This window comes from Fundulus heteroclitus, chromosome 6 (assembly GCF_011125445.2).
Source record: "Fundulus heteroclitus isolate FHET01 chromosome 6, MU-UCD_Fhet_4.1, whole genome shotgun sequence".
NCBI classification, from domain to species: domain Eukaryota; kingdom Metazoa; phylum Chordata; class Actinopteri; order Cyprinodontiformes; family Fundulidae; genus Fundulus; species Fundulus heteroclitus.
Genome location: NC_046366.1, coordinates 16,228,738 through 16,255,281, shown reverse-complemented (window position 1 = coordinate 16,255,281; position 26,544 = coordinate 16,228,738). Strand labels below are relative to the sequence as shown.

General features: G+C 42.3%; 2 protein-coding genes across 3 annotated transcripts in view; one reads left to right on the top strand and one right to left on the bottom strand.

The window, feature by feature from the left end:
• clcn2a (chloride channel, voltage-sensitive 2a) overlaps positions 1-12,394 on the top strand; it is a 67,087-nt gene extending 54,693 nt beyond the window's left edge. The window contains exons 18-25 of the mRNA XM_036138182.1: positions 1,431-1,675; positions 2,045-2,156; positions 5,933-5,979; positions 8,585-8,653; positions 9,837-9,875; positions 9,971-10,075; positions 10,531-10,617; positions 10,755-12,394. Coding sequence (XP_035994075.1) covers positions 1,431-1,675; positions 2,045-2,156; positions 5,933-5,979; positions 8,585-8,653; positions 9,837-9,875; positions 9,971-10,075; positions 10,531-10,617; positions 10,755-11,261 — 1,211 coding nt within the window. The 3' untranslated portion in view covers positions 11,262-12,394. The remainder of the gene's footprint in view (positions 1-1,430; positions 1,676-2,044; positions 2,157-5,932; positions 5,980-8,584; positions 8,654-9,836; positions 9,876-9,970; positions 10,076-10,530; positions 10,618-10,754) is intronic.
• Positions 12,395-17,807: 5,413 nt separating this feature from the next.
• Positions 17,808-26,284, bottom strand: fam131a (family with sequence similarity 131 member A). 2 transcript variants are annotated; one of them, XM_021324713.2, is made up of 5 exons: positions 26,178-26,284; positions 22,238-22,349; positions 21,978-22,160; positions 18,940-19,065; positions 17,808-18,804 (listed from the first exon to the last, which is right to left on the bottom strand). In XM_021324713.2, exons 2-5 carry the CDS (start codon positions 22,326-22,328, stop codon positions 18,230-18,232), a joined length of 975 nt encoding a protein of 324 aa, XP_021180388.2. In that variant the 5' UTR covers positions 22,329-22,349; positions 26,178-26,284; the 3' UTR covers positions 17,808-18,229. The 2 variants fall into 2 exon arrangements, with proteins under 2 accessions (XP_021180388.2, XP_021180387.2); XM_021324712.2 differs by lacking the exon at positions 26,178-26,284 and adding an exon at positions 22,544-23,419.
• Between the last annotated feature and the right edge of the window lie 260 nt (positions 26,285-26,544).

Here is a 26,544-nt window from a genome sequence, read left to right as displayed (position 1 = left end):
GAGGCAGCCACAGATTAGGACTAAAGATAAATCATCAAAATGACCAATGGAATAAATATGTCAACAAACAGATTTCTCGTTAAATTTTCAGCATGCTGTTTTTATTTAAATGTGTTTCATTTCTTTTTCCACATTAATACTCCTGTTGCATTATTTTGTTGTCTTCTGAGACAATAAAATAACGCCTGTCTGGTTTCCAATCTTGGTTGAACTAAAATTCTTCAGCGGTATGAATAATTCTGGGCTTTACAGAAGGTTAGCAAAGTTTGATTTAAATAAACCACCATAGGAAAGTCGAGAATCCATAATGAACAGCTTGTGTTTGGTTAATACCAAAGACAGCATATCAGCTGAAAAACAATTATCCACCATTAACCACGGTGGTGGAAGGCTGGTGATTTGGGCTTGTTGTGCACCTCAGGAGTACGTCGTAGTTATTGAGCTGACGACAAACGTCTCTGAATACCAAAGTGTTTTAGAGTTGCTGGACAGAGATCCTGTGTAACTGGGTCATGCAAAGGCTCAGTGATCCCAAACACAGCAGGAACATAATGGCCCACAATATAAAGAATCGAGGCGATGCAAGGATGCAGTTAAATTACAGGCTTCAAACTGACACCGATGCTGTGGCGGGACTTTAAAAGAGTCTCCGAAGATCAAGGAACTGACATTTTAAGAGCGAGCTGACGTTTCCCCACAGTGATATGAGAGATTAACACATTTCTTGAGAAAACAATCACTTTTATTGCTGCTAAAGCTCATTGCTGTACCAATGAATGCAGGGCTTGATTCATGAACAGGGATAATGTAGGATCAGTGATGTGTTTGTGTGCACCTATGGTAAGATTTGAATCATTTGAACATGATAGAAATTATTTTACCACGTCACGATAATATAAAACATTAGGATCGAAAGAGGGTGTACTTTATTTTCTTCAACAACTGTATTAGGTAAACCCCATCTTAAATTGCTTTATTGATTTGTGAATACGTGCACAAAGAGCACCTTATGACAGCGTTGTGTCAAGTCCAGAGAGCCAAACTAGAAGGAGGACAATTGCTCCTGTTTGCCAAAGCTGAGCTGGCAGATAAAGCAGCATGAGCCTCCTGCTGCTGCTGCAGCAACAGCAGACAACTTTATGTCCTCCAGTTTGACCTGAACCTAATTTCCTTTTAACATTTGCTGTGCAACTGAGGGACCGCTCGGTGGCAACAATAATTAGCCCTGTGTGTGGTCTCCGTCTCGCTCACTCCTCCTGTCCCTGTGAAAATGGCTGTAATGCCAGGTAATGGGAAGTAGATACTGCTCCTGTGAAATGCAGCAGAATAACAGAGGCGAGATTTGCCTCTTCTGAGCTAACGTGTACGACTTTATTCCTCCCGGTGGTTCAGCGCACGGTGGATTTGACCGTTCGCCCTCTCCCTTTTAGACTCCATGATCCTGCTGGGCTCCATAGAGCGACTGCAGCTCCAGTCCCTCCTGTCTCTTCAGCTGAGCCGCCAGCGGAGGCTTGAGTACCTTCGTCAGCTGGCCCAGGACAACGGCGCTCACGATCGTCTGCCCAGTCTGACCTCCGACAGCACCCCCAGCTCCCCATGCGCCCACATTCACCTCAACACCCCCACCAACACCAGTGCTCGCCAAGTTGTCCGCTTCCTGGTGAGCACCCAACAGGTGTGAGGCGTCCGGGGGCGCCGGGGCGGGGGCTGGGACAAGCTCTGGCTTGGGGTGGGTCGTAGCAGTAGACTAGAAGTAGTTCAGAAATGGCATGAGTGAAGCACATAGGTAAAGGCACAGACTGAGCTTGTGGATTTTTTATTTTTTTTTTATCTTGTGGTGGTGGTAAGTGTTTTTGAACTTATACAAATGTGAAATATGACTACTTTTCCATTAACGTCTCTCTTTCTTGTCTCTGTTCTCTGTGCCTTTACCTGTGCTGTCCTGTTTGTTGTTGTGCATGTGCTTGGTCGATCTATGTGCTTTTGTCTCTCTGTGCGCATGTATCTGCGTCTGGCCTCCCCTGTTAATGTGTTGTCCACGCAGATCTCCACAGAGGAGTCGTCCTCCTTCAGCCCGGTCGTGTCCAACGCTCAGCTTCCCCTGAAGTCTGCCCTGAAAACCGTGTCGGCCATCAGCGACGCAGAGACGCCAAATAGTATGTATCTTAAGCAAGAACACACAGAAGAAACAAGAACTGGAACATGTAATATGATAGTGTTGTGAAAAAGTATTGACACCCCTTTGACTTTTTTCACATTTTGTCTTGGTATAGTCACAAATGTTAAATGAATTTTACACTGCAAAAAGGGAACTAAAAGTAAGTCAAATTGTCTTGAAATTAATGTATTTTTCCTTGATTTAAGCAGGTAAATAAGACTATTTGCCAATGGAATAAGATTCTTGCACTTAAAATAGGAACATTTCCTCTCTATCATCTTATTTCAGGTGCAGGATATCTAATTATCTTATTTTAGGGGGACAAATACTCATTCCATTGGCAAATAGTCTTATTTACCTGCTTAAATCAAGGAAAAAGACATTAATTTCAAGACAATTTGACTTACTTTTAGTTCCCTTTTTGCAGTGTAGTGGGACTTTGTGTGAAGAGGCCTCGCCTCTGTCAGTCTGCCCCAGGGCAGCTGTAGCTACTAACATAGCTCACCACCGTCAGGGTGTGAATGTGTGTGTGAATGGGTGAATGACTGAACTGTAGTGTAAAGCGCTTTGGAGGTCGTCAAGACTAGTTAAAAAGCGCTATACAAGTACAAGCCATTTACCATTTACAAAATAGTGCATTTTAACACCCCCTTTTCTCTGATGCCCTTAATTAAAAGGTCAGCATATGAGTAAATAGAATCCACCTGTGTAATTTAATTTCAGTATAAATCCAGCTGTTCTATGACGATCTACGATGTTTGTTAGAGAACGTCTGTGAACGCGGCACCATGAAGACCAAGGATAAAGTTGTGGACTAGTTTAAAGCAATATGTCAAGCTTTGAAGAGGACATATCATGCAAAATCTGCTTTTTTTTAGCCCTTTTTTTGTGTACTTTGAGTCTTTAGGCATGCAGAAATGTGAATGTAGTCTGACCTGGAGCTTTGTAGATATCTTTATATTCTTTTGGGGTCATATTTATCAAGCCGTTCAGTTTTCTCTGTTTTCTGCTCAGTTTTTTTTTTTTTTTTTTTTACAATTATGCACTGCAAAAATGAAACTAAAAATAAGTTGAATTTTCTTAAAATGAGTGTATTTGTCCTTGATTTGAGCATGCAAATAAGATGATTTGCCAATGGAATAAGATTTTTGCACTTAAAATAGGAACAACTCATCTCCATCGTCTTATTTCAGGTGCAGTATATCTAATTATCTTATTTTAGGGGTCAAAATACTCATTCCATTGGCAGATAATCTTATTTACCTGCTCAAATCAAGGACAAATACACTAAGTTCAAGAAAATCTGACTTATTTTTAGTTCCGTTTTTGCAGTGTGTCACAGCAAAAAATCTAGTGACTTTCTTCTGCGTTATCGGTAATAATCACTAATCGTTCTGCAGTTATTGTCTTGGGCGGTTATTGTCCTGTCTCACAGACAGTGAACTCATCGTTGTTGGAAATGAGGCCCGCCACAGCGGTGTCGTCCGCAAACCTCACCACCATGTTTGTGGGGTGGGTAGCAGCGCAGTAGTGGGTGAAGAGAGGAGGGCCGAGGACACAACCTTGCAGCATGCCAGTGTTGAGGATCAGCGGGACAGATGTGTGTTTACACATCCCCACCGCCTGTTAGTGAGGAAGTCACTGATCCAGGAGCAGAGTGGTGTGGATAATCCCAGGGTGTGGAGCTGCAGAGCCAGCATGTCTGGGAGCACGGTGTTGAATGCTGAGCTGAAGTCCTCCAATGGCATCCTAACACAGGTGTTGGGATGCTGCGCATGAGCCAGAGTCGTGTGAAGTGCCAGAGAGACAGCGTCCTCTGCGGAGCGATTCTCCCTGTAGGCGAACCGCAGGCTGTCCGGGCCAGCAGCGATGGCATCCTGGATGTATTTCAGGAGAATTCCTCTCGGAGTAGTTCATGCTTTCACTTCTTGTAAGTGACTGACAGGGAATGCTTTCCAGGGAAGCTGGTCAAAGGATAGGTGGAGCTTAATCCAGGGCCATCATCTGGAGGAAAACACTGGAGCTGGAGGGTCATCTTACACCATTATAACTACCCTAAACATACAGCCAGAGCTATAATTTTAGATCAAAGCATATTCATTTGTTAGACCAATCGTTGAAACGTTGAAATCTGCATCCATATGAAAGTCAGCAGCATCACTTAGACATTGGTGTTTACAGATGCTATCAAACTGAGCTCTTTTGCTAGGAAGATTTGCCAAGAATCTCAGCCTTTAGATGCAAAAAGCTGGCGGGGACATAAAATAACAAAGTCCCAGCTGTAAATGCAGCAAAAGGCAGTTCTTCAAAGTATTGACTCAGGGGACTCAAAACAAATACACATCCACGCTTTTATTTAATCGCAGATGGATCACTGTAGCTCCCTTTATCTGGGAATCAGCCAGTCCTCACTTGCTCCTCTGCAGCTGGTGCAAAATGCTGCAGCACGTCTTTTACCAGGAACGCGTAAATGGGAGCATATTACTCCGGTCCTGGCTTCTCTTCATTGGCTCCCAGTGTATTTTAAAGTTCACTTTAAAATCCTTTTGGTCATGATTAAGAGTCTTACATAACTTGTCCCCGCCCTACTTGGTAGAGCTTCTCCACCACTACACCTCCTATCAGTGTGATCAGTTGCTCCTGGTGGTTCCCAGCTCAAAGGGGAAGCTTAGAGGAGACAGGGCCTTCTCTGTTGGGGCCCCAGAACTATGGACCGCTCTACCTGTACAAATAAGGCCCCCTCATTGTCCATTTTTAAAACTCGTTTAAAAATGTACTTTTACTCACTGGCCTTCAACCCAACTGAGATTTGAGTTTATTTTTACTGGTATGGTTTTTATCTGTGTTTGCATTGTTTTATTGTGCAAGTTTCTTAATTTATGTAATAATAGGAAATTATTTTTGTTACACACTCCAGATATACAATTATTAATTCAATTCAATTCAATTTTATTTATATAGCGCCAAATCATGAAACATGTCATCTCAAGGCACGTTACAAAATCATCTTATCTTATTACACTTAGATAGATAGATAGATAGATAGATAGATAGATAGATAGATAGATAGATAGATAGATAGATAGATAGATAGATAGATAGATAGATAGATAGATAGATAGATAGATAGATAGATAGATAGATAGATAGATAGATAGATAGATAGATAGATAGATAGATAGATATAGATATATAATCATTTCCTAACATTCCCGTAATTCTGTATAATCTGTATAATCTGCATATAGCTCCCATGTTTATATTTATATTTATACACAACATTTTATAGTCCCTTGCTATTATTTTTTGCTTGTACTTACACTTGTAAATACATATTTATATCCTGTATAGCACTTCTGCATAGATGCAAACCACATTTCGTTACTTTGTACTTGTGACAGTGCAATGACAATAAAGTTGAATTCTATTCTATTCTATTCTATATATCTAAAATATAGAGATAATGGTGATGATGATGATGATGATGATGATGATGATGATGATGATGATGATGATGATGATGATGATGATGATGATGATGATGATCCCACTTTTAGGTTTTTATTTAGAAAAAAAGATATTGAAAAACATGACTTTCAAAATGATGTGTGACATTATGTTATTCTGTCACTTAATTCTAACATAAAACAGTTCAGTGATTGTGACAAAATGTGAAAAAAATGTTTTAGGGGCGTGAACACTTTTTAAAGCGCCGTTGTTTCGGAATCAAACGCCGCTTTGATGAAATGTGTTTTTATTTTTTTGCTCTGTCAGACTCACAGACCCTCTCTTGTGCTGATCCAGACAAGGAGCTGCTGGAGGTGAGAAAAACAGAGTTTACTTAGGTGTGACTTTTCTGTGGCGGGAAGAGTGTGACACGCTCTGTGTGAGAGGATGTGTGTGCTCTCTCTGAGTCCGTGCGCTGTTGCTGTCCTGTTGCTGTCAGATAGGACTCACCCCCAGGCAGCTGAGCTTTTACTGTAATGTCATTGTGTCGTCGTTGTGCACACAGCTCTGCCCTCAGCAAGTGACTGCACCCTATACCTGCACGGCACACTCACTGCCAGTCTTCCAGCATTTCAGTTCACTTTGGTTGCATTTCTGGCAGAGATGGAGCCCTGCAATGAGGCGACTATTGATCTGTCTTTGACTCCGTCAGGTTCGCCAATGCAGAAGCTCATCAGGCCCGAAAAACCCCAAACGCTTTGCAAGCAAACACTATTAAAACCCATGAGGCCTGCAAAACCTTCTAACATTTAAAGAAGCCAGAACGCAGGCCATCAATTTAGATCATTTAGGCTGCATTATAACTAAACTAAAAAAAAAATAGCTTTGGTAATGTTTTAATAAGAAAGATTTGAATCATTAGTAAAGCCCTCAGACTAAATATATTCAGCAGGGTGAAAGAAATGCACTCCCAGGCCTTTAGAAGAGAAGCTGGCCCGCAGCATCACAGGTCCCTCACCGTACTTAACAGTGGCCATGAGGGGCTTTTCCAAACTCTTCCTGTGTTTGACAGCAGACGCTTTGTTTAGCATCAGATCGGGAGTGTTTGTAGCAGGAAAAGTCAATCTTAGGTTCAGCTGACTAAAACACACGCTTCCAGTTGAATTCCCAGTAGCACTAAGCAATCTCCACATGCTCACATTTGTGATGGTAGGACAGCCTCCCCATCCCTCAACTACTTGTTGCTATGTAGAAAGCTGTTCTGACACCGACATGCTTGTCTTTGTCATCAATTTCAAACAGTAGTGTGTGAAGTTTGAAGATTTTTATTTTTGTTTTTTACCTCACTTACTTGCCTCCACTTTAAGCTGGCAAGATAACTTTGTGTTCTCATCCTAGTGGTCAATAACAATAAATTACGTGTTTAAGTTAATCCTTTTAACCCAGGGACAACAAAGGTCACGGATTACTTAGTAGAAGTTTGTAGAATCTCTGATCAATCTAGCAAAAATCTAAAGTGGGATTTGGAAAAATGCTTCTATAATTTATTTCAGATTAAATGTTGAAGTTATTCAACATTTAACAGTAATTGTGCTGCCAGTTGTGTTGTGAGAAGTGTATCTCCTAATGTGGGACTTCTCTCCTCCATCTGAATAAGATGCACTGAAATTCAACGTTGGATGTTTTCAAATTGTTTCAGTGTAAGAGTATGCTACAACCACAAAAATTACAAAGGCACTGCATATTTATTTTTAGGGATTTTATTTTTATCTTTCCAAGGGGAGCAACCAATTAATTAATCTTTAATAATATAACACTTTTATTATCAAAAGTATTATTTTGATTAATTATTTTGCTGTCATCTATAAAACATTTTAATTTTCTTTTTTCTTACTTTTTATATTACATTTTTAATTACATTTATTTATTTAACAAATATTTTACTCTCTGTTTAGTAATTTGGCTTTAAACAATAACTTTTCTTTATGTAACTATAGAGATAATGCTACTTTAACATTGTAAGATGAGTATCTTGAACGAAACACTGAAAATAATAGGAATTAGGACATGTAGGCCTTGCATTTAAAGTTTCATGCCCTTATTAAAAAAATCTGCTGAGGTTTTTTATGTTATCTACAGTCATATTCAAAACAATTTGAATATGCATTTTTAAAAGACCTGTTTATCAGATTAAAAGTACATTTTGGAGAAAAAAAAACTATAAACTGGCATCAAACATATTTTTCACAAACCCCCCATTTCTTCATTAAATATTTTGCTTTTCTTATTGGTCCCATGCAATATTCTAAATTTTAAATTATGTGTTTTTATAAACAAGAGGTGAAAAAAAATTATAATTAATGTAGATAAAGACGTTAAAACATCATCAGTCTGTGTTAATCTATACAATGAATTTCCCTTAGTGAACTAAGTTACTGAAATAAATTGACTTTTCAATAATATTCAAATTTATTGAATATGACCAGGTGTGTTTTGCAACAGAAAGAGCTGTTGATAGTTTGACAATTCAAAACTGTAGGTTTAGTTTATTTCTCCATTTGGTTATTAGTTGGGTAAGGTGAAAGTTCTTCCTTTTGAAAGAAGTAAATTTATGTTGTTGGGTTTTTTTTTTCTTCTATAATAGAAGTTTATAGACGCTGTTATAGTTTAAGTAGGACTAAAAACATTAAAACGTGGGACGATCAGCGCATTTGTCCTGGCTGTGTAATCCAACATTAGGTGCTGCATGAAAATCGGTCGCCTCATAAAGATTGTGTGCCCTCATCCTCATCCGTGGTGCAGTAATTATAGCCTTTCAGTAAAACTGTGCTTACATCACAGAGACTTCTTCCCTGTAGAAGTCTGGCTGAAACCCTGCGCTTTCAGTGCCGCCATGTCCAGAGGGCTAAAAACTGTCCGCTTTACCTGAACCTCTGTGTTAACCTTGTGCTGTGATGCCTTCTCTCCCCCGGCTGGAAGAGTCCGGCCAGGCCGGCCTCTCCTGACAAAACAAAGCCCAAGCCCAAACGAGTGAGGATCTCCATGGCGGTAAGACTGTCTGCCGCCTAGAGACTGTTGCTAAGTAACTGTTGCCTTGCGACGTGCGCATAGTAAGTGCTGGAGCAAAAAAAATATTTGTGGTGCTCGAACCGAAAGCATCAGAGTGGCTTTTTACACGCAGAGAGAGAGAGAGAGAGAGCATGTGTGAGGATGGTCAAGCTGTACGTGTGTCCAGATGTTCTCACTCTAAACTGCTGATAATACCTGTTCAGTGTCTTTTTTTTTTCTTTTTTTTTTCCGACATACATCCTTACCTGTGTTGTTAGAATCAAATAGTGGTTTTCAAACCCCTTTAAACTTCTTCACATGTTCGCATATTCTATTGGAATTTAATGTGATAGACTAACACCATGTAATATGTGCATTTTCACAAATAAAAGTCAAAAAGAAACATTTTTCTAAATCCCCCCCCCCCCCCCTTTTACTCTGGTACCCCTACATAAAATCCTATGCAACAGGTCGCATTTAGAAGTTGATTAAATGGTGAAAAGAGTCCTCCCATTTGTTCCCCTTGCCGTGTTGGAGACATGGCGAACATGGTGGGGGGGGGGGGGGGGGGGGAGTCACAGGAAAACAAAACTGAACGTTTTGTTGTGCATGCAAAACACTTTGCATGGCGTGAGGCTGGAGCAGAGGTTCTCCTCCACAACAACCCTGAGTTGCTGTACAATTAAGTACGCTACACACCAAAGTGTTTTAAGGGGTTTGAATGCCTCAGGCACAGAAGCCCTCCATCTAGTCTGCCTCAACTTAAGCTATTTTGCAAAAAAAATAAATTTATTGTCGAAAATTGCAACAGCGCAAATACAGTGAAATGTGATAACGTACAGACTCTGCAGGGCTGAGTATTTCCAGTTATAGGACACTTTGTCTTGGTCTGTGGCATAAAATCCTGACAAAATACCCTGACGTTTGGGGTTGCTGTCTGAGCATTTTTATTATTTTTTTCTAAATGGTGTGACTATTTGTGAAAGGCTCTCTGAAAGCCATCATGTCAGTTTTCGATCTGAAACTCTAGAAGTCACTACCCTGACACAAGGTTAAAACTAAAGCCAGCTGCTTCTTTGTAGATACCAGCTGGTTTTGTTTTTCAATATGTTTTCACATGGTAAATATTGTTGTAAAGGTTAAAAAAAAAATTTACGTTTAACTTTTGTCTTCCTACGTTCAGGAATCCTCTGAAGTGGAGGACTGCATGACTCCCTCAGAGGTGAGATTCTCACGGTCAGAAGGGATTAACCAGGACTTCTATAATTCAGATATTAAAAACGTCATCTTTATCTCTGCTTTTCTATCCCTCTGCAGATAGCAGAGTGGGAGGATCAGCAGCTCGATCAGCTGGTGGATTTCAAGAACTGCAAGATTGACCCCGCCCCCTTCCAGCTCGTGGAGCAAACGTCCCTGCATAAGGTACAGAGTTAACTAAAAACATTCAATGCCATGGGATTTAGATTTACCTTTCAGAATAGCGGTATTAATACCAAGAAAAAAAGGTTTGAATTTGATGTAACCCCTGTATAGCCTTTGCATGACCCTGTGTTACGGGAGAAATCCCTCTTGCTCATGACATTATTTCTGTCTGATCGCAGCATTTGCTGTTTTTTAGCGACCAGTCTGTAAAAGTGAGGTAAAAAATAGTAAACCAACCTAAAAAAATAAGGAAAATGTCTTGAGCACACAGTTCATCCAATGACACAAGCTGTGATTGTGCGGTGAAAGAAGGGCTCATTTGACTCGGTGACCATCTCGACACAATGCAGTCCCCGTCCCTGCATGACAGTTCTCACAGCCCAGATGCAAAATGCAAATGAGGCTCTTTCAAGTTTGTATTCAGGCCATGACCCGCCTCTCCTCGTCACCCACAGACTCACACTATCTTCTCTCTGCTGGGCCTGGATCACGCCTACGTGACCAGCATGGGGCGGCTGGTTGGAGTGGTCTCTCTCAAAGAGGTACGCCTGTGATTTCCTGAAGCCGTACAAATTTTTTTTTTAAAGATGTTTAATTGACGACCTTCTTTTTTTTCCTATACCCCCACTGGCTGTGCTCGCTTTCTGTTTCCCTGCTGCCTGCTCCTCGGTGTCTGCAGCTGCGTAAGGCCATCGAGGGCTCAGTGACGGTGACTGGAGTGAAAGTGCGTCCTCCTCTGGCCAGTTTCCGCGACAGTGGGAACAGCACCAGCGTATCTGAGGTAACAGAACTACACAAGCTGTGCATGCGTCACAGAGGGCTGTCCTTGCCACGGGACCCTAAGGCTCCCAACGCGGCGAAAAAGCTGGACCTTTCGTTCAAGGACGTCCCCGTCGGCTTCTCGGACAAGAGCACTTTGGAGTTTGAGAACAGCGATAACCAGTTGTCGGACCTTGTGCTCCAGGAAAGCCCCTCGCTCACCGAGGACCAATCAGAGTTTACTTTTGACTGTAGCCCGTCTCACACCGAGGAATCGGAACTGGGCTGTGACCCCGACCCCGCCGACCCGACACCGGAGCCGGCCGACGTGGAGCACGAGCACAGGAGTCCGACTCTGAACATGGACCAATCAGAACCTGGGGGAGAGGGTAGCACTGTCCACACCAAGGACCAATCACAATGCTAATCTAATGCTTCTCTATACTATTGCCTCATAAATGTATCTGTTTCTTAAATTTGTAACAGTCCAGCCTAGAGACTTGTGTTTCTAACCCAGTGACGTGGGCGAATTTCTGTTGAAAGGACAAAAGTTGGTTTTATTTTGTATCTTTATAGGAGTCAACAGATCACTCACGAAAGACCAAATATCTCAGTATTTTCCAAAAATGTTCACATCATGGTTTGTTTAGCGCTGGGAAACAGGGAATGTCCCATGCGTACGTGGAGGTGAAACAAGCTGCAGGAAAGCCTCTTTTCTCCTGGTGGGCAGCTGATAAGGTTTGTAAATGAGAAACAAGAAGTCGGAAGGCGTGAAGCCAAAAAAAAAAAAAAAAAAGCTTAAAGCACAAGGCTGTACTAGCTTCTCCTCACAAATCGCACTGGAAATTTGCTGACCAAGTCACGTTGCAGGAAAAAACAAGTAAACGAAAACAGCACGTTGGCTTTAACAGGTATTAAGACTGTTTTTGGGGTAAAACTAAGTGTTAAGTGTCTATTTAGGAGCATTAGTGGTGTTGCGGAGCTGCGACTCTGAATCTCAGCCAGGACTAGTTAATGGCTATTTTCAATTAGCGGGATATTTTTCCAAAAAGTCCTAATCACAAATAAAACTGTTAGACAAAGATCATGCCTGAAACCCTCAAACAGCTTTCTTCATGTGATTGCTTAAAACAGGCCCAATTGATTGGGTGTGAGCAGAAAGATGGCTGCTGATCGGGCGGCGGGCGTCAAAGTGGCAAAATATTATCAGTGTACAGTTCCTTGCACTAGTCTCACCCCGTAAACCTATTCAGCATTTGTCACCGCACAACTACACACTTCAATGTATTTTATTGGGATTTTTTGTGAAAAAAAGAGGAAAAAAACATCTTTAAAAAAACAAAAAAACGTATGAAATGTTGAAAGGTGTGATGTGCGTATGCCGCCCCATGCGTCGAGCTTTGCAGTGTTTGTTTTTTCATCTCACCCAACATGGCATGTTTTGCTCTAATCTGACATCCCATATGTGTGGCGCGTACCTCACATGGCTGCAAGTTAAACTGCAAACGGGACATTTGTTGCCTTTTCTTTTTGCCCAAGACCTTTGCAGCTGTGTATACAGAAAAATCAATCAATCACATCTGGCCTGTATTTACTAATTAGATGGCTTCAGAAGACAATTGGATTTTATTTAGGAGAATTGGAGCAAAGGGAGGCTGAATAGACATGTATTTTGTAAAAAAAAATTGTATCCTTTCCCTTTTTGTTCACAACGGTGTGTCTCTTTATATTAATCTATCAAAATCCCATTAAAATCCATTCATGTTTGTAGATGTAACGAGCAAAATGTGGAAGAGTTCAAGGCTTAGGAATATTTTTTTGCAAAGCACTGAAAAAGTCAATATGAAGCTTTCTTAGCACTTCAGGGAAGATGAAACAATATAATCAGTGTTGCTTCAGTTGCTTCATTCGTCTATGTTTTCAGCGTTTGGTCTGATCAGAGTGCGTTACACCCTATTTTAGTTCAAAGGTTTTACGCGTAAAAATCTGATCTAAAAAACTGGTAGATACAGCATCAGATCGCAGACGGCTCATCGCGTAACACACACGGTCAGCATTCATTCAAAATATATAGAACTATTGTGTGTATGTTATATAGACCTAAAAGTGGTTGTTTCTCCGTGACCCTTATGCATCACAGTTTGCGGGCGTTAGTTCTTGCTCAGCTGCCAGAGCATTTCATTCAGGTCGAGGTCTGGAATTGCTAAGTGCTACTGCATAATTACCCAGACCGCTGACGTTTTGGTACATCCATGGTTCGCCTCTTTGTTGTAGATTTGCAAGGATTGGAGCCCTGTGAGGCAAAGTTCGAGGCCTTAGACAGATAGCCTCATATTTGTTACCAGGCTTGGGTGACGTGGCTCTCTGCCCAGGGTGGCATTTTTCTGGGGTGTGACAGAAACACTTAAACAACAAAAAAAAAGAGGTTATACCTCTTGTCAACTTTTTTTGCTGTAAGTAAAGTAAAAAACAAAGAAAAAGGCTTTTTAGTTGATATTTTTGGAAAGTTGCATAATGAATAAGGTAGCAGGGATGGAGGAAGAAGGGGCCCGCCCAGTGATGGCCAGGGTGCCAGGGCCCAATCATCTCTCTGCCAAGCCACCCCCCAAATGCTCCCCCATGATGCTCTTGTAGCAGAGCATCATGACTATGATCTTGTTTATCCATGGGAGGCAGTTCCAGAAGGTTTTTTATATATATATATATATATATATATATATATATATATATATATATATACAAGAGCTTTTTTAAATTTGATTCATTTAAATTTTACTGTATTGTCATAAACGTTCTCTTTATGTTTGAGGTTCTTTTTTTTCTCAAGTTACTTTGAGCCTCACGGTCTGACCTCTGTCTAACGTTAGTGAACAATCACTGCTAACAGGACTGTGAGGTGTCTGCGGAGAGCTTTCTCGCTGGGAATTGATGGTGCCTCGCTTCTTTTAAAAAGCCTTTCTGACCTTTTCCATATAACTGGAAAAAGCAACAATAACTGCTTCTCTGAAACCATTGCTGATGTATTTCCCTCCTGGCATTGTGTTGACATGCAGCTGTAGTCTCCTGACCTGCAAATTAGCTGAACTTTAATCGGGTGGCGTCTAGGTAACCCGGGACGTTTGCTAAGCAGGACCATGTTGTCATTTATCTTCTTCCTTTACGTAAAGCAGTACACATAGGTCCCGTGTCAAGCTTGGCTGATATTGATTTATGACACCGTATAACATATTATGAGCCGCCGTATCTGAGCTGCGGGTATTTACCAGATTTTCAGATCTGTTAAGGCCCAAGACATGCTTTGTCGTGTCCTGACCCATGAAAACTTCCAAAAGCTCCGCACCATTTTCAGGGGTGGTCACTAAACAGATACGTGGTAAATTTGTTGACACAAAAGTGCACATTTAGATCTAAATATCTATCAGCATGTATAGCTGCTGTGTTTGTGTCCATTTCCACGAGCACATGAATCCCCATCGTCTCATGTAAGTGTACCTTGTAGTTTGTTAAGTCTTTAAAATGGAATTTGTTGACATTAAGATATAACAACACCAGCTTTACAGTTTCATATTTGTGTGTGTGTGTGTGTGTGTGTGTGTGTGTGTGTGTGTGTGTGTGTGTGTGTGTGTGTGTGTGTGTGTGTGTGTGTGTGTGTGTGTGTTGGTGAGGAGGTGTCGGCCTGTGTGCAAGGAAAGGCATCTCATAATGAAATAATTATCTCACAATGACTAAATCTAACACCTACATTTAATTTGACAAAACAAGATCCTGCAAACTTGAAGCCAACTTAAAAAGAATATAGGAAATCATTGGCTCCTGTGCGAATGACGTGGGCTAAAAACCTAAAAGAGCAAACAATGCTGACAGCACAGAACAACGAGGAAATGATTCAAATAAGCACATGAGGGTATTGATCCAAACTACCTATTTATGAGCAATGCACAAAGAACAAAAAAGTAGGATGTGTTGGTTTGTGTGTCAAATGAAATGCAATACATTTGTGTTAATAATGCAGTAAAGGGAAAGTGCAGACTGCCTTATTTAAGGGTATATCGTCATCAGCATTTATTTTTATTTTGATATCAGATACTGGTCTACAGATCAGGCCCTTTGGAGATTATTACTGAGATAAAAAGGCAGCTTCCAAAGATCCCTACAGCTGGACGCAGGGCTCTAACAGCAAAAGCACATTGTAATTATCACCTTAACACCAAACTGTCGGCGCAGAGAGTCCGTTTCATCGTCCGAGCATCTTCTGCTGCTGTATGCGAGTCTAAAGTGCACCGTAAACGAGGGGCCCAATCAAGAGATTTACAGGCTGCTGTGCACACACAAACGCTGACAAAATGCTCTTCGGTCTGCGGGTATTTAACGTCTCTTTATGATAGAGTGAATTCAACCCAGCCTGAGCTCTGACGCTGACGTTTGGACTGCTGTAATAGGCCATAAAAGCTGGTTTAGGGCAAACTGTGTGAACACTTCTGATGGACGTCCTTTTAGCTTCAACTCCTTTTGAGCCATTTCTGAGTTGTATGTCTGCAGTAGGCATGGGCCAGTAAGCTATTTTCCTTTTACCTTAGCTAACCAGACAACGGTTTTAACAACGTTAACACAGGAAGATTTGAAACAATTATTCCTACTATACCCTAATTGCGTTTGCAAACCATTTATTACTGTTATCAAGATACATAGAGCTTATAAAGATGCAAATATTAAAAAAAACATATAGACTGACGTAAAATTATAGAACAAATCTTTGCTGAATTTAGTCATAGTTTCAAAAGTTGTTGTTTTTTTTAGTACCATTCTGCAGTTTGTGGACTAACACTGGAAGTCTAAAAAAAATTAGTCAGTCTGTCTGCTCAGGTAGCCGTTCTGCTCAACTGCTGCGAGACAGAAATGCAGCTCTTTGCTCATGGGCTGTAGTTTCTAAGCAGCGTTACTTTTATCGGATAGCATTAATTTAATTTCCACCTGATGGCTGTCCATGTTTTGCACAAATGCTGAATTTGTCTTGTCTTAGAGGTGCATCTCAGCGAATTAGAATATAGATATGGTCATTTATTTTGATAATTCATTTAAAAAAAAAAGAATACAGAGATTCACAGAAAGAATTCAGGCATTTATTTATGTTATTTTGGAAGACTGACTTACAGCTAATGAAATCTTCAAAGGGTAACAGCTTTAATTACTGAAATATCATCCTAGTGAAAAGTCCATACAGTGCATGCACTCAATATTTAGGAGTTTCCTCCTTTTGCACGAAAAACTGCATCGGTGGAGTCAGTCGATGGAGGCGATCAGCTTGAGGCAGCGCCCCGGTGTTTAAGAATCTCAGGATGCTTTGATAACGGCTTTCAGGTCGTCTGGATTGTTGACTCTGGTGCAGCTCATCTTCCTCCCGACGAAGCTCCGCAGATTTTCAAGGGGGTTTAGAGGCAGACCAGCTTGCTGGCCAACCCAGCATTGGGATGTCGTGGTCGTTAAGGCAACCTTTGGTCAGCGTGGGTCAAATCCTGCTGGAAAATAAAACTCTGAATCTCCATAAAGCTTGTCAGCACCATGAGGCACGACGTGCTCTAAGATTTCCTGATAAAGTCAGAGCGCGCTGACTTTGGACAAAAACATCAGACTGACACTACATGGCTCTCAAAAATCTCTTACTGTAGAAACGTCGCACTAGAGCACAAACAATTTGGATTCTGTGCTTCTCCAGGTTTCCCCCCCAAATCTTGATTTCCAAATGCCGGACTTAGTTTCATCTGAAAAAAAGGACTTTGGGCCACAGAGCGACAGCTCAGCCTTTTCCTCCTTGGCCCAGTTTATGACGATGTCTGTGGTTCAGGAGCAGGTTAACACAAGGACTGTGACACGTGTGGCTCCTTCAGCTCCGACTTCTTAACACCTTTTTATTCTTCCCCCAAAGCTACTGAATGGGCTTTTCTTCCCAGTCATCTCAAGGCTGTTGTTGTCCCTGGTGATTGAGTGCAATTTTCCACCACACTTTTTCCTTACACTGAACTTTTCATTAATCTTCTAGGATGGTGCAGTTTTTCAGTATTAGTCAAGAAACTTCCTGTTAGAGGTCTTATCATCTGCTGGATGACATATTTATGTAGGCCATAACATAACATTTCCGGATGAACGTCTATTTCTTATGGGTCACACATAAAAGTCTAATCATTTCATTGGCTGTAAGCCGTATGCAGTGAAACTCACAAAATGCAGCAACTTTTCGTTATCTGGATCTAAATCAAAACAAGGTTTAACTTTTTGAACAGATATGGTGAAATAAATTGACCTTGGAGTGGTTTTCTAATTCACTGTGATACACCAGTGTGCAGCAACAGGTGGGACTCTATTATAGTGCTGGAGAAAAACATTTATCCTTTCCACAGTTTCTCCAAAATCTCATTAAAAGCTGTTAAAACCGTGAGAATAGTAGCAGTTTTATAACTTTTACAACCATTGGTTTACCTTGATACCCGTCACTGGCCCACGACTAAACTGCACCAAACCAGGCTTGTTTCGTTTCGTTTTTTGTTTTCTCTGGCTGTACAATAAATGTCTTCACTTTTTGGTTGAATGTGGAGCATTCAGTAACGGTTGCATTATAAGGTAATGTGTAAGGACTCATTAGTAGACAGCGTCTGAGCTAATTTGCAGCGTATCTAGTTAAGCAATAAGTCTGTAGTATCTCCCTTTATATGACACTGGCCTGTATATGCTTTGTACAAACATAAATACACAGATGAGGATCATCTACATGCTGTTGTACATAGGAGGATTGTGCATTTTGAACTCAACTACCATTGTTATTTTTCAGAGAACATGAAATTGTTTTTGTACATGAATTAATAAATTTAAAGAAGAAAATGTGCAAAACCAAAACTGAGAATTGTTGTTTTTTTTGTTTGTTTTTTTTACACATTTTGTTTTTGCTGGGGGGGAAAAAAAAAAAAGAACCACCAGGGAATCTTGTTTCAAAAATCATATTTATATATGAAGGACACTCGTGCTTTCCATATCAAACCCATGTGACACAGCATGACCTGGAAAATAAACCACACTACAAAACATCCATAGAAAAACGACAAATGAACCGCACATGACTCTTCACAAAAATGTACAAAACTCAGTTTGAACGACAGCTTTACATCCTCACTGGACTCTCTGACACGTACACTGTTAATGGCAGCGACGACCTGTGGGAGGAGGTCAGTGAAAGGCCTGGACGGGGGCGGGAGGGAGGGAGGGAGGGAGGGCTGCCAGTGGAGGAGAGAGGTGGAGGGAAAAGAGACGGAGGGGATGGAGAGGAGGTTCACATTGTAATCGGAATAGATCTATGTCATATCAGAATCAACACCGACTCAGAAAGACATAAACATGGACGACACATCACATCAAATGCTCCTTCTCCTCCTTCTTCTCTTCCTCTGCCTCCTCCCTCCCCTCCTCTTCGTCAAAAGACGCCACTCCGGAAGACCTCCGGTCAGAGAAGAAGCCTCTGGGGCTGCAGTGCCACACCCGCACCTCGTGAAACACGCTGCCTTCCTCCTCCTCCTCCTCGTCCTCTTCGTCCTCCTCCCCGGGAGACTCCGAGTGAGACGTGGAGTAGCAGGAGTCGAACCTGCTGCTTCTGTTTCGAGGCCGCCACTCTGGCTTGCTGTGGACGCACACCTCGCCACGCTGCTCCTGCGAGGGAGCCAGCTGCTCCGCCAGGCCGCTCAGCCTCTCTTCCTCTTCTTCTTCTTCTTCCTCCAGGAAAGGACACAAGTAGCCGCTGCGCGATCCGGGCGAGTCGCTCTCCAGGTCATTATCAGCTGAAGGCCTATCCGGGAAGGGGCCGTCGCTGCTGCTGCTGCTGCTGCTGCTGCTGATGGAGCCTGAGGGATGAACAGACGGCGGCACCTCGACGTCTTGAGCCTCAGGGTGGCATGGGTCTCCCCGGATAGGTTCGGACACGGCGGCGTCTGAGAGAGGAGCAAACGGTCAGAACATCTGGACGTGGCTGGGAGTGATGATGGATGAAGAAATGTGGAAGATGAGCGCTTTGACGCAGGAGAACAGGGAGCGAAGAGGATGAGGAGGATGATGACGTCGGGTACCTGGACTCTCGGTGGACATGGTGCGAGTCTGCCCATCTTCATCGTTGAAATCTTCCTCGTCGTCTTCATCCACAGACGCCCAGGCACGAAGCTTGGCCTCAGCGATGGCAAACTGCTCAGCCACTCCTTTGCAGGAACACATGTTAAGTTAGTCAAGGTGAGCGCAACAACAGCTGAGTATCTCTGAGTCCTGACTCCTCTGGGCAGAAGCCTAATTAGTTAACTACCTTTATTGTCATTGCGACGTACATTACAGTGAAATTCGTCCGCTGCATTTAACCCATCCCTTAGAGCGCAGCGCCCGGGGAACATTCTGGGGCCAGGGCTCAGGGACCCAGAACTGCAGTCTATGGGAGTCGAACCGGGAACCTTGCACCCTCTCCAACCATTAGCCACCTCTACCCCCGAAAGCTTAGTTCATTTATTTATGTACTAAACTTTAGTACTTCTTTGGGACAATTATATCTGTTGCTATCTGTGAGCTTTTTTACATTTCGTCCCGTTGCAAATACTGATTTACTGGTGTCTTGATGGTTTAATCTGATTTAACATATCTTACTAGGTTTTTGTTGTTTTTTGATTTTTGTTTTTAATTCACTAATGTTGAGCATCGTGTTTTTGTTCTGCTTGAGCAGGGCTTCGATTTAACCCTGTGCGGCACTTTTGGTCCGCTGTGGTGTTTTAAAGTGCTCTATAAATAAAGGTGGATTCGATAAACGCAAAGTAGCTGATAATCATAAAACTCAAAGAAAATATTACAATGCAAATACATTTTTTTTTATTTTGTTTTTCAGTTGAAGCTCAGCCATTTTGGATGTACAACATCTGTGAACATCAGCTTTCAACTTGTGTCACCAATTTTCAGTTGGATAGACTTTGACTAGGCCACATGAATTTGCTTTCATCTAGCTTTCATTCAGCTCTGTCTGTATGATTTCAGCTGGAAGGTGACCCTCTGCCCTAGTCTCAAAACTTTTTCATTCTTTAACAAATTTTCCTGCAAGATTTCTCTGTATTTAGCCACATCCATCTTACTGTTAACTCTGACCAGCTTCCCTGTTCCTGCTGAGGAGAACCACCCCCATAGCAACATGCAGTTATCTCTGTGTTTCACTGTGGGAACGGTTTCTTCAGGATGACATACAGTATTACTTTTCCGCTACACATGTTATTCATGTAGGCCAGAGATTTTACTTTGCTCTAACCTGACCAAAGTCCTTTGTACCACATGTTTAACAGTGTCTCTTACATGGCAAACTGCAAAAGTCTATTTGTGTGTTTTCTTCTGGGCAGTCTTCGATAAAAAAAATTGTGCCTTGAATACTTTTACCATCAACATATTCTCACATATGAGCTGCCGATCTCTGCTGCTCCTCCAGAGCTACCATGAGGCTCTTGCCTGGTTCTGTGATTAACGCTCTACTTGCCCAGCCGGCTCGTTTAGGAGGACGACCGTGTCTGTGTAGGTTTGCAGTTGTAGTTTGAACATGTCACGGTTCTCTATGAGATCGTGCAGGCTTGGAAAAGTGTTTCGTGAACAAAAACTTTCAATCAAATATCTCTGAACCGTCTGCTGGGTTCCTTGGTTTTCGTTATGCTGTTCTCTAACAAACTCCTGAACCTCCATACAGTGGATTGGTTTACAATAAAGATGAAATTACACCAGATAACTAAACACAATACATCTGGTGTTTCCTTTAAATGGAGGAAACTCTTCCAAGTTTCCTCCATTTGTGGATAGCGCCTTTCGCCGAGGATCTCATCTGTTCTTGAATTTCTTTAGATCAGGGCATGCCATCTTGTTTCGGGGAACTTTTAGCCTACTTCATGTTGTCAGGCAAGTTCTGTTAAGGGTCTGGTCAGGGGATGGCAAGCAAAATGGTGCTTAGCTTTCTAGAACATGAGGTACTAAACAAAAATCAAGACAGGAAGAAATCTGTAATGGCACATGTAATTTTTACCAGCACTGTCTGATCTAGGGTTGAATCCATTCTGGTGGGATTCATCTGATATTCCTTTCTGCATGAGAGAAATGAGGAATAAAAAGACGCTACAGCAAGGCGTTAATTTTAACAATTGTTTCTAATGTAGTCGAGGGAATGTGTTAAAGCTTTAAGGTAAATTATTCATTCATTCACATGTCATGCACCTTCACCTTTAACTTTATAGGTAACTATTTGTCAGCGTTTCCTTTCAGTTTTGGTAATTTGTTACTTTACAGGTGGGCCTTGGAACTAGTCACATGGAACATTTTTGCATGAATGTGCCTGCGTCATCTCTGTTTTTATCAGACTCAGAGGTAAAAGCTTATAAAGTCCATGTTCTTTTCTCAATATTTATCATATTTCCGCATGTTTAATCAGAGGAGCTCATGGTTATGGCTTCAAGAAAGCGTCTTTATCTAAAACATCAAAATATTCAGTTTAAAATTCCACTGGTTGCCTTGAAAGTGGCTCCGACATAATCAGCAGCTTGTTAAAAGGAAAAACAATAACCCTGTCCCAGCTTTTGGTTTTAAATGCTCACGGCGAGGTAACCTTTAGGCGTTTTGCTGCGTTAATTAGGCTATCAAGAAGAAGAGACTTCATAACGCGCGTGATGTATGCTCGCCTCGTCTGCTCCCTGCTTTCCTCCCCCTCACATTATCTCCTCATCAAGCTGCAGCGATGTCACCGGCGCCAGAAAGGATGAGTCACGGCAAAAACAACAAGCGCTGCTGTACCGTCGGTGGGCAGCGAGGTGTTCTGGGAGTGTGTGTCTAATAGGCCACCATCTGCTGCCAAGACAAGCCGGTGGCCGAGGGATCCTGAAGGCGGGGCGGGGCCTTTCATGAGGAGTTTTGAAGGGATTAGGCTCATGACAGAAGGTGGACGTCGCTCACGAGACGATTCTGTAGTTAAACCATGCTAAGTAACCGGATGCTCATGCTCTCCCCCAAACAGATAAGTGACGGTAACTAGTTTTACTTTGCATTAATAACTGTGAAAAGTGGAGTTCAAGTCTGATATGAAGCTGAGAAAGACGCAAGAGCTGATTACCTGCTGCAAACCGAGCCTCCTTCTCCCCTTCAGTCAGACGACAGTAAGAGTTGAACTGGGAGTGAGTTCCCGGCGGAGGACCTGTAGGTTTAGGCCAACCTTTCCACTCTATGAGGTGGGCGACCCGGCCCTGAGCCAGGGAGGTTGGCTTTGTCACATGGTCCCTCACTGCCTGAGAGATGCCTGGATCGACAAGAGATGTAGAGGTCAGAGACTGATGATTACATTTAAAAAATGAAATTTAAAAAGATTTTCTCTACCATTTAGGGAGGATCTGGCGAGGGCTGCAAATTCATGGATGCCAACACTTTTCCTGGAGTCTGCTGGAGATTTTCCCGACTTTGGAATCATTTCACCCTCTTCGAATTTCACCTGCAATAAACAGGACAGTTTGGCAAAAACGTGCATCAGCTCTCTGCATTTGTGCATGAAACCCAGCCGCTGCTTCACCTCCCGACAAACAGCTTAAATTCCCCAACATGTCGCAGCTTTTATGACCCAACGATTGAATATGCAGCACCGGATAAAAAACCCCAGCTGTAACCCATTGTGTAAAATTCTCCTACCTCTTCCAGGGTCTGCCTCTCCATTCTTTCCCTGCACCTGGGGCTGAACATCATTGCGGACATGCAGCGAAGGTTTCAGGGCGCCGTAAGCCCACACAACTAAAGATCACGGCTCCGCTTTTCTGGTTTAAACCACCAGTCAGACACACAGACACCACTGCCCTAAATTTGCTGCACAGATGCTGCTAAAGCCCCAGTAAGCCGGAGAAACCGGTTCGAGTGGTCAGAGGTGGAGGGAGCAGAGGGCTGGGGCAGCAGTCTCCATTTGACTGAGGAGACATATGGCGTGTGGGTAAAGCGGCTCCATCCAGGCGCGCTCACCACAAAGCCACTGATTGAAACCAATACGGCTGCCTAATGAACTCTGTGCCCTCAACAGGCAAACTCACATGACCAACTGGATCGGTTGACTCAAAATACGTCCCCTTTCTGGGACTTTTAACAAGCAGGAGAAACATACCCTGAGAAAACATGCATGACTTGACAGATATTGTTAAGCAGATTGTCTCCTTAAGCGGCTAAGAAAGAAAATCTTTCTGCCGTCGGTAAAAGGCTTACGTTGAAGTCAAGCATGACAGGAAACGCGAGCAAACAGGCCGACGGGGAACTCAGGGAGGAGCCGATATGAAGGTGGAAACAGTTTCTACAGCTCAGGTGACAGTCATCGCTCCCCAGGGAGCTAGCGCCTTGCAAACACACCTGTGAGACGCCACTCACTCTGAACGCTGACAAACGGGTGTGGGGGGCTGAGGAGCTCTGAAAGGCTCCCACCTGAGACTCAGGCACAGAGATTTCAGCACCGCGGACAGCTCAACGCTCTGATGTGGATTGTTGTAGGTCACGTGCTATTAAGCTGCATTTGTGTTGCATTTCTTTGCTTCCTACATATCTAATTTGTTTCGTGTCATATCATTTGCCAAGAAAAAAACAGAAAAGAAACAATTTAATCTTCAAATATAAGCCCAAGGTGTAGTCTGAAGCAACATCAATTTCATCTACACCCTTTCTTTTCTTTTTTTTTCTTCACAGATATTATCTCCTACATGTTGACAGAAGGTAGGAAAGTACTTTTGGCAGCTTACAATTTTTGCAATATCCTTTTAACAAATTCATTCAAATAATCATAACTTAACAACACAGTTAAAGATGCACTCATCAGGCTTTTTTTTTTTTTTTTTTTTTTTTTTGGCTAATTGCCCTTGCCAGGTTAGTTAAGGGATTCTGACTTTCCCTCTTTCCTTTTTTTCCCCATAAAGAATTAAACTCCAAAAAGAGATTAAAAAAATAGGGCTAAGATTTTTTGACAGAGGAAGTACTTGTGAATCCTATATAGAAAAATATAAAACAAAGGAATTAACAGATAACTCCAGCTAGGACAAAAGATAAGCTCCGGCGGATCCAGAAACTCCTTCTGTTTGTACCTAAAGTTAAAGTTAAAATTCATGGTGAATCATTCATGTTATTATTGTGACCTTTGGACAACCTTCCTGAAGACCTGAGAGCAGCCAAGACCATTGGTGTTTTGAAAAAGCAAGGGCCAATTTTTGGTTTAACGTCAGCAATCCACTTTATCTTTGTCTTTCTTTTCGTTAATTTCTAGTTATTTGGTCCTGTTGCATTTTTAATTTCATACCTTTAATATCATCAACATTTGTAACTGTGTTTTAATACCAGTATTTTAGATGTCATCAGGAGTAGAATTTACTTTTATGACTCTTCTTTATTCATTTGTCTCTTTTACTAACTTAGAAATCTTTGTAACATGTAAATATCAGTCTCTGTTATTTCCTCTTTTATGATTGCGACATTTCCTCAGTTCTTTCTATTTGATAAAATATGAAACTTCATTCTAGCCATCTAAAGATTGTAATTATTTTATTTACATATGACTTTGTTGTGATTGTTGCTTGCAAACTCCTTGCTTTAACCTCTGCACAGCTGCCCTAGCTAATGCTGGCCCTGTACCCCACAACCTGTTAGGTGGCTGTTCTGACTCACAAAATGTACCCAAGGCCCATCTTGTAGAACAAGCAACTGGTGTGAATGTGGCAACACAACTTGGAGCTGTCAATAAAAATTACTGAGTGAAGATAAGTGCGTCACCCTGAAGTACGAAAATGTTGTTTATTGAAAGAGAGCCATGTCAGAAGCCAAAGAGCAAACATAGACCAGATTCAGGGTCTATTGGCTCATTCACTGATGTGGTGAACTAACTGATGTTGTCACTGAAGCAAAGAGCTGAGTCTAGTTGGCCAATTAAGGCATCAGTGGCCTACCCAGCCTAAGACCTGGCTGGTATTACTGCCAAGGTGAAAGGTTGCTTTTTTCCCCCAACTATTAGTAGGCAGTCACAGACCTTAATCTGGAAATCCACAGCTTGTCTGTAACATTACCTGAAGTGAGCTGAAATCCAAAATCCACTCCATGATACATCAACATGGCCAGATTTTGTCTAGAAGCATTGGGTAAGACGTTGTTTTCAAGCACTTTAAGAGGTTTTGTAAATTGATGTCCACTTCATGTTCGCCAACAATTATAGGCAGGCTTCAGCTTTATAAAACTCAGAGAATGCAAAAACAATAAACCAGTAACAGAGACACTGCTGCGATGTAGCACAGTCAAATCCTGCAGTTCCACCCATGTTATCTTTGACAGCAACCATTGTTTTTTCATCCTACATGGTGATAATGACGAGTAAAGAGTAAACAAAGCCCTTCCTGTTTCTTTGTCGCATATTTTCTCAATTTACAGCAGCACAGAAAGTTATCGGTGTGTGAAACCACACACTTATGCGGAGGTGCTCTGCTCTGTATGCCCTCCAGAATTGCTGGTCGGAAGATAGCTGACATACTATTGCTACCATCAAATTGTTCTGTGCATGTTTGGTTTAAAGGCACCAAAAACGGCTCTAAGCAAGAGGGGCCCCCACCCCACCTAAATGTGGCCCTGCGCTTTACCGTAATCAAAGTTATTGGCTGATAAATAAACCGTGTTAATCAAATGTATATTGAAATATTAGCAAATCTCTTGTTGCAAAAATAAAAAAATAAGACATTGCACACTTGCATAATGCGTCCAGACCTGCATTGCTGGCAACCAATGCAGGTTGCCAGCTCTCTGCATCTGGTGAACAGAGCTAATTAAGCCAGACCAACCTAATTTGTGGCTGTGAATGCAGCAAAAGAGTTTTTTTATTTTTTGTTTTTTTTTTTTTATTTCTCCCCACCACACATTTTAAAAAAAAAAGGTAATACAAGCTCTCAGAGATAAACGATGTCTCGTCTGGCACCTCCGGACACAGATTTTGACTTACATGACCAACAAGTGGGAGGGTGAAGCCACTCTGCCCGCAGCTCTGTGTGAACGGAGCGAAGCTGCAGTGCAGAAGCCACACTTGTTGGGGTGTTTTTTTTTTTTTTTTTTTTCGGTAAATGGTGCATTCAAGTAGCAGAAGCGACACGCTCGCCGCTGAATAACGCACCAATCCGCCATTGATGCGCGCAAATCTGCAGCTTGCACTCATGATCGAGTGGGACTTTAGAAGAAGAAAAAAAGGAGAGAGAAACGGAGAGGAAACAGCAGCCGATGCGCTGAAGCCTCTGAAGTCTCAATCTGCATACCAATAGCTCCGTACCTGCTCCAGATAAACAGCCTAACGACGCAGCTTGGTTCCCATCACAGCCGCGCTGTCTCTCTCTCTCTCCCTCTGTCTGCCTCTTGTCTCCCCGTCGTTTCTCGGCCACCTACCTGGAAATCGGACCGCGGCGGCTCATGGTTTTGCGCTTAATCGTCTCCCAATCCGATCAACAGATGATACCGCGGGGCTTGGAGGGGTTTGTCCTCCAGCGGCTGCGGTCTCTGCGGCTGAGCGGCGGCGCTTACAGGGACGGACGCAACATCTCCGTATCTTCCGCACGTCTCCTGCTAAAGGCGCACCATTTGTCGCCCTCTATATGGGTTGCATATGGGCTGAAGGCTGTCCAAGTGTCTCCCGATGGCGA

What these genes read in the sequence shown, in the direction of transcription:
- fam131a (XM_021324712.2), bottom strand. Translation starts at nt 22,606, where the DNA reads ATGTCCGCAATGATGTTCAGCCCCAGGTGCAGGGAAAGAATGGAGAGG. An exon ending in AGAGGCAGACCCTGGAAGAG is followed by an intron (nt 22,350 to 22,543) that starts GTAGGAGAATTT and finishes TGTTTATTGCAG; the next exon opens with GTGAAATTCGAAGAGGGTGA. An exon ending in GGAGGCTCGGTTTGCAGCAG is followed by an intron (nt 19,066 to 21,977) that starts GTAATCAGCTCT and finishes GTTCCTGCAAAG; the next exon opens with GAGTGGCTGAGCAGTTTGCC.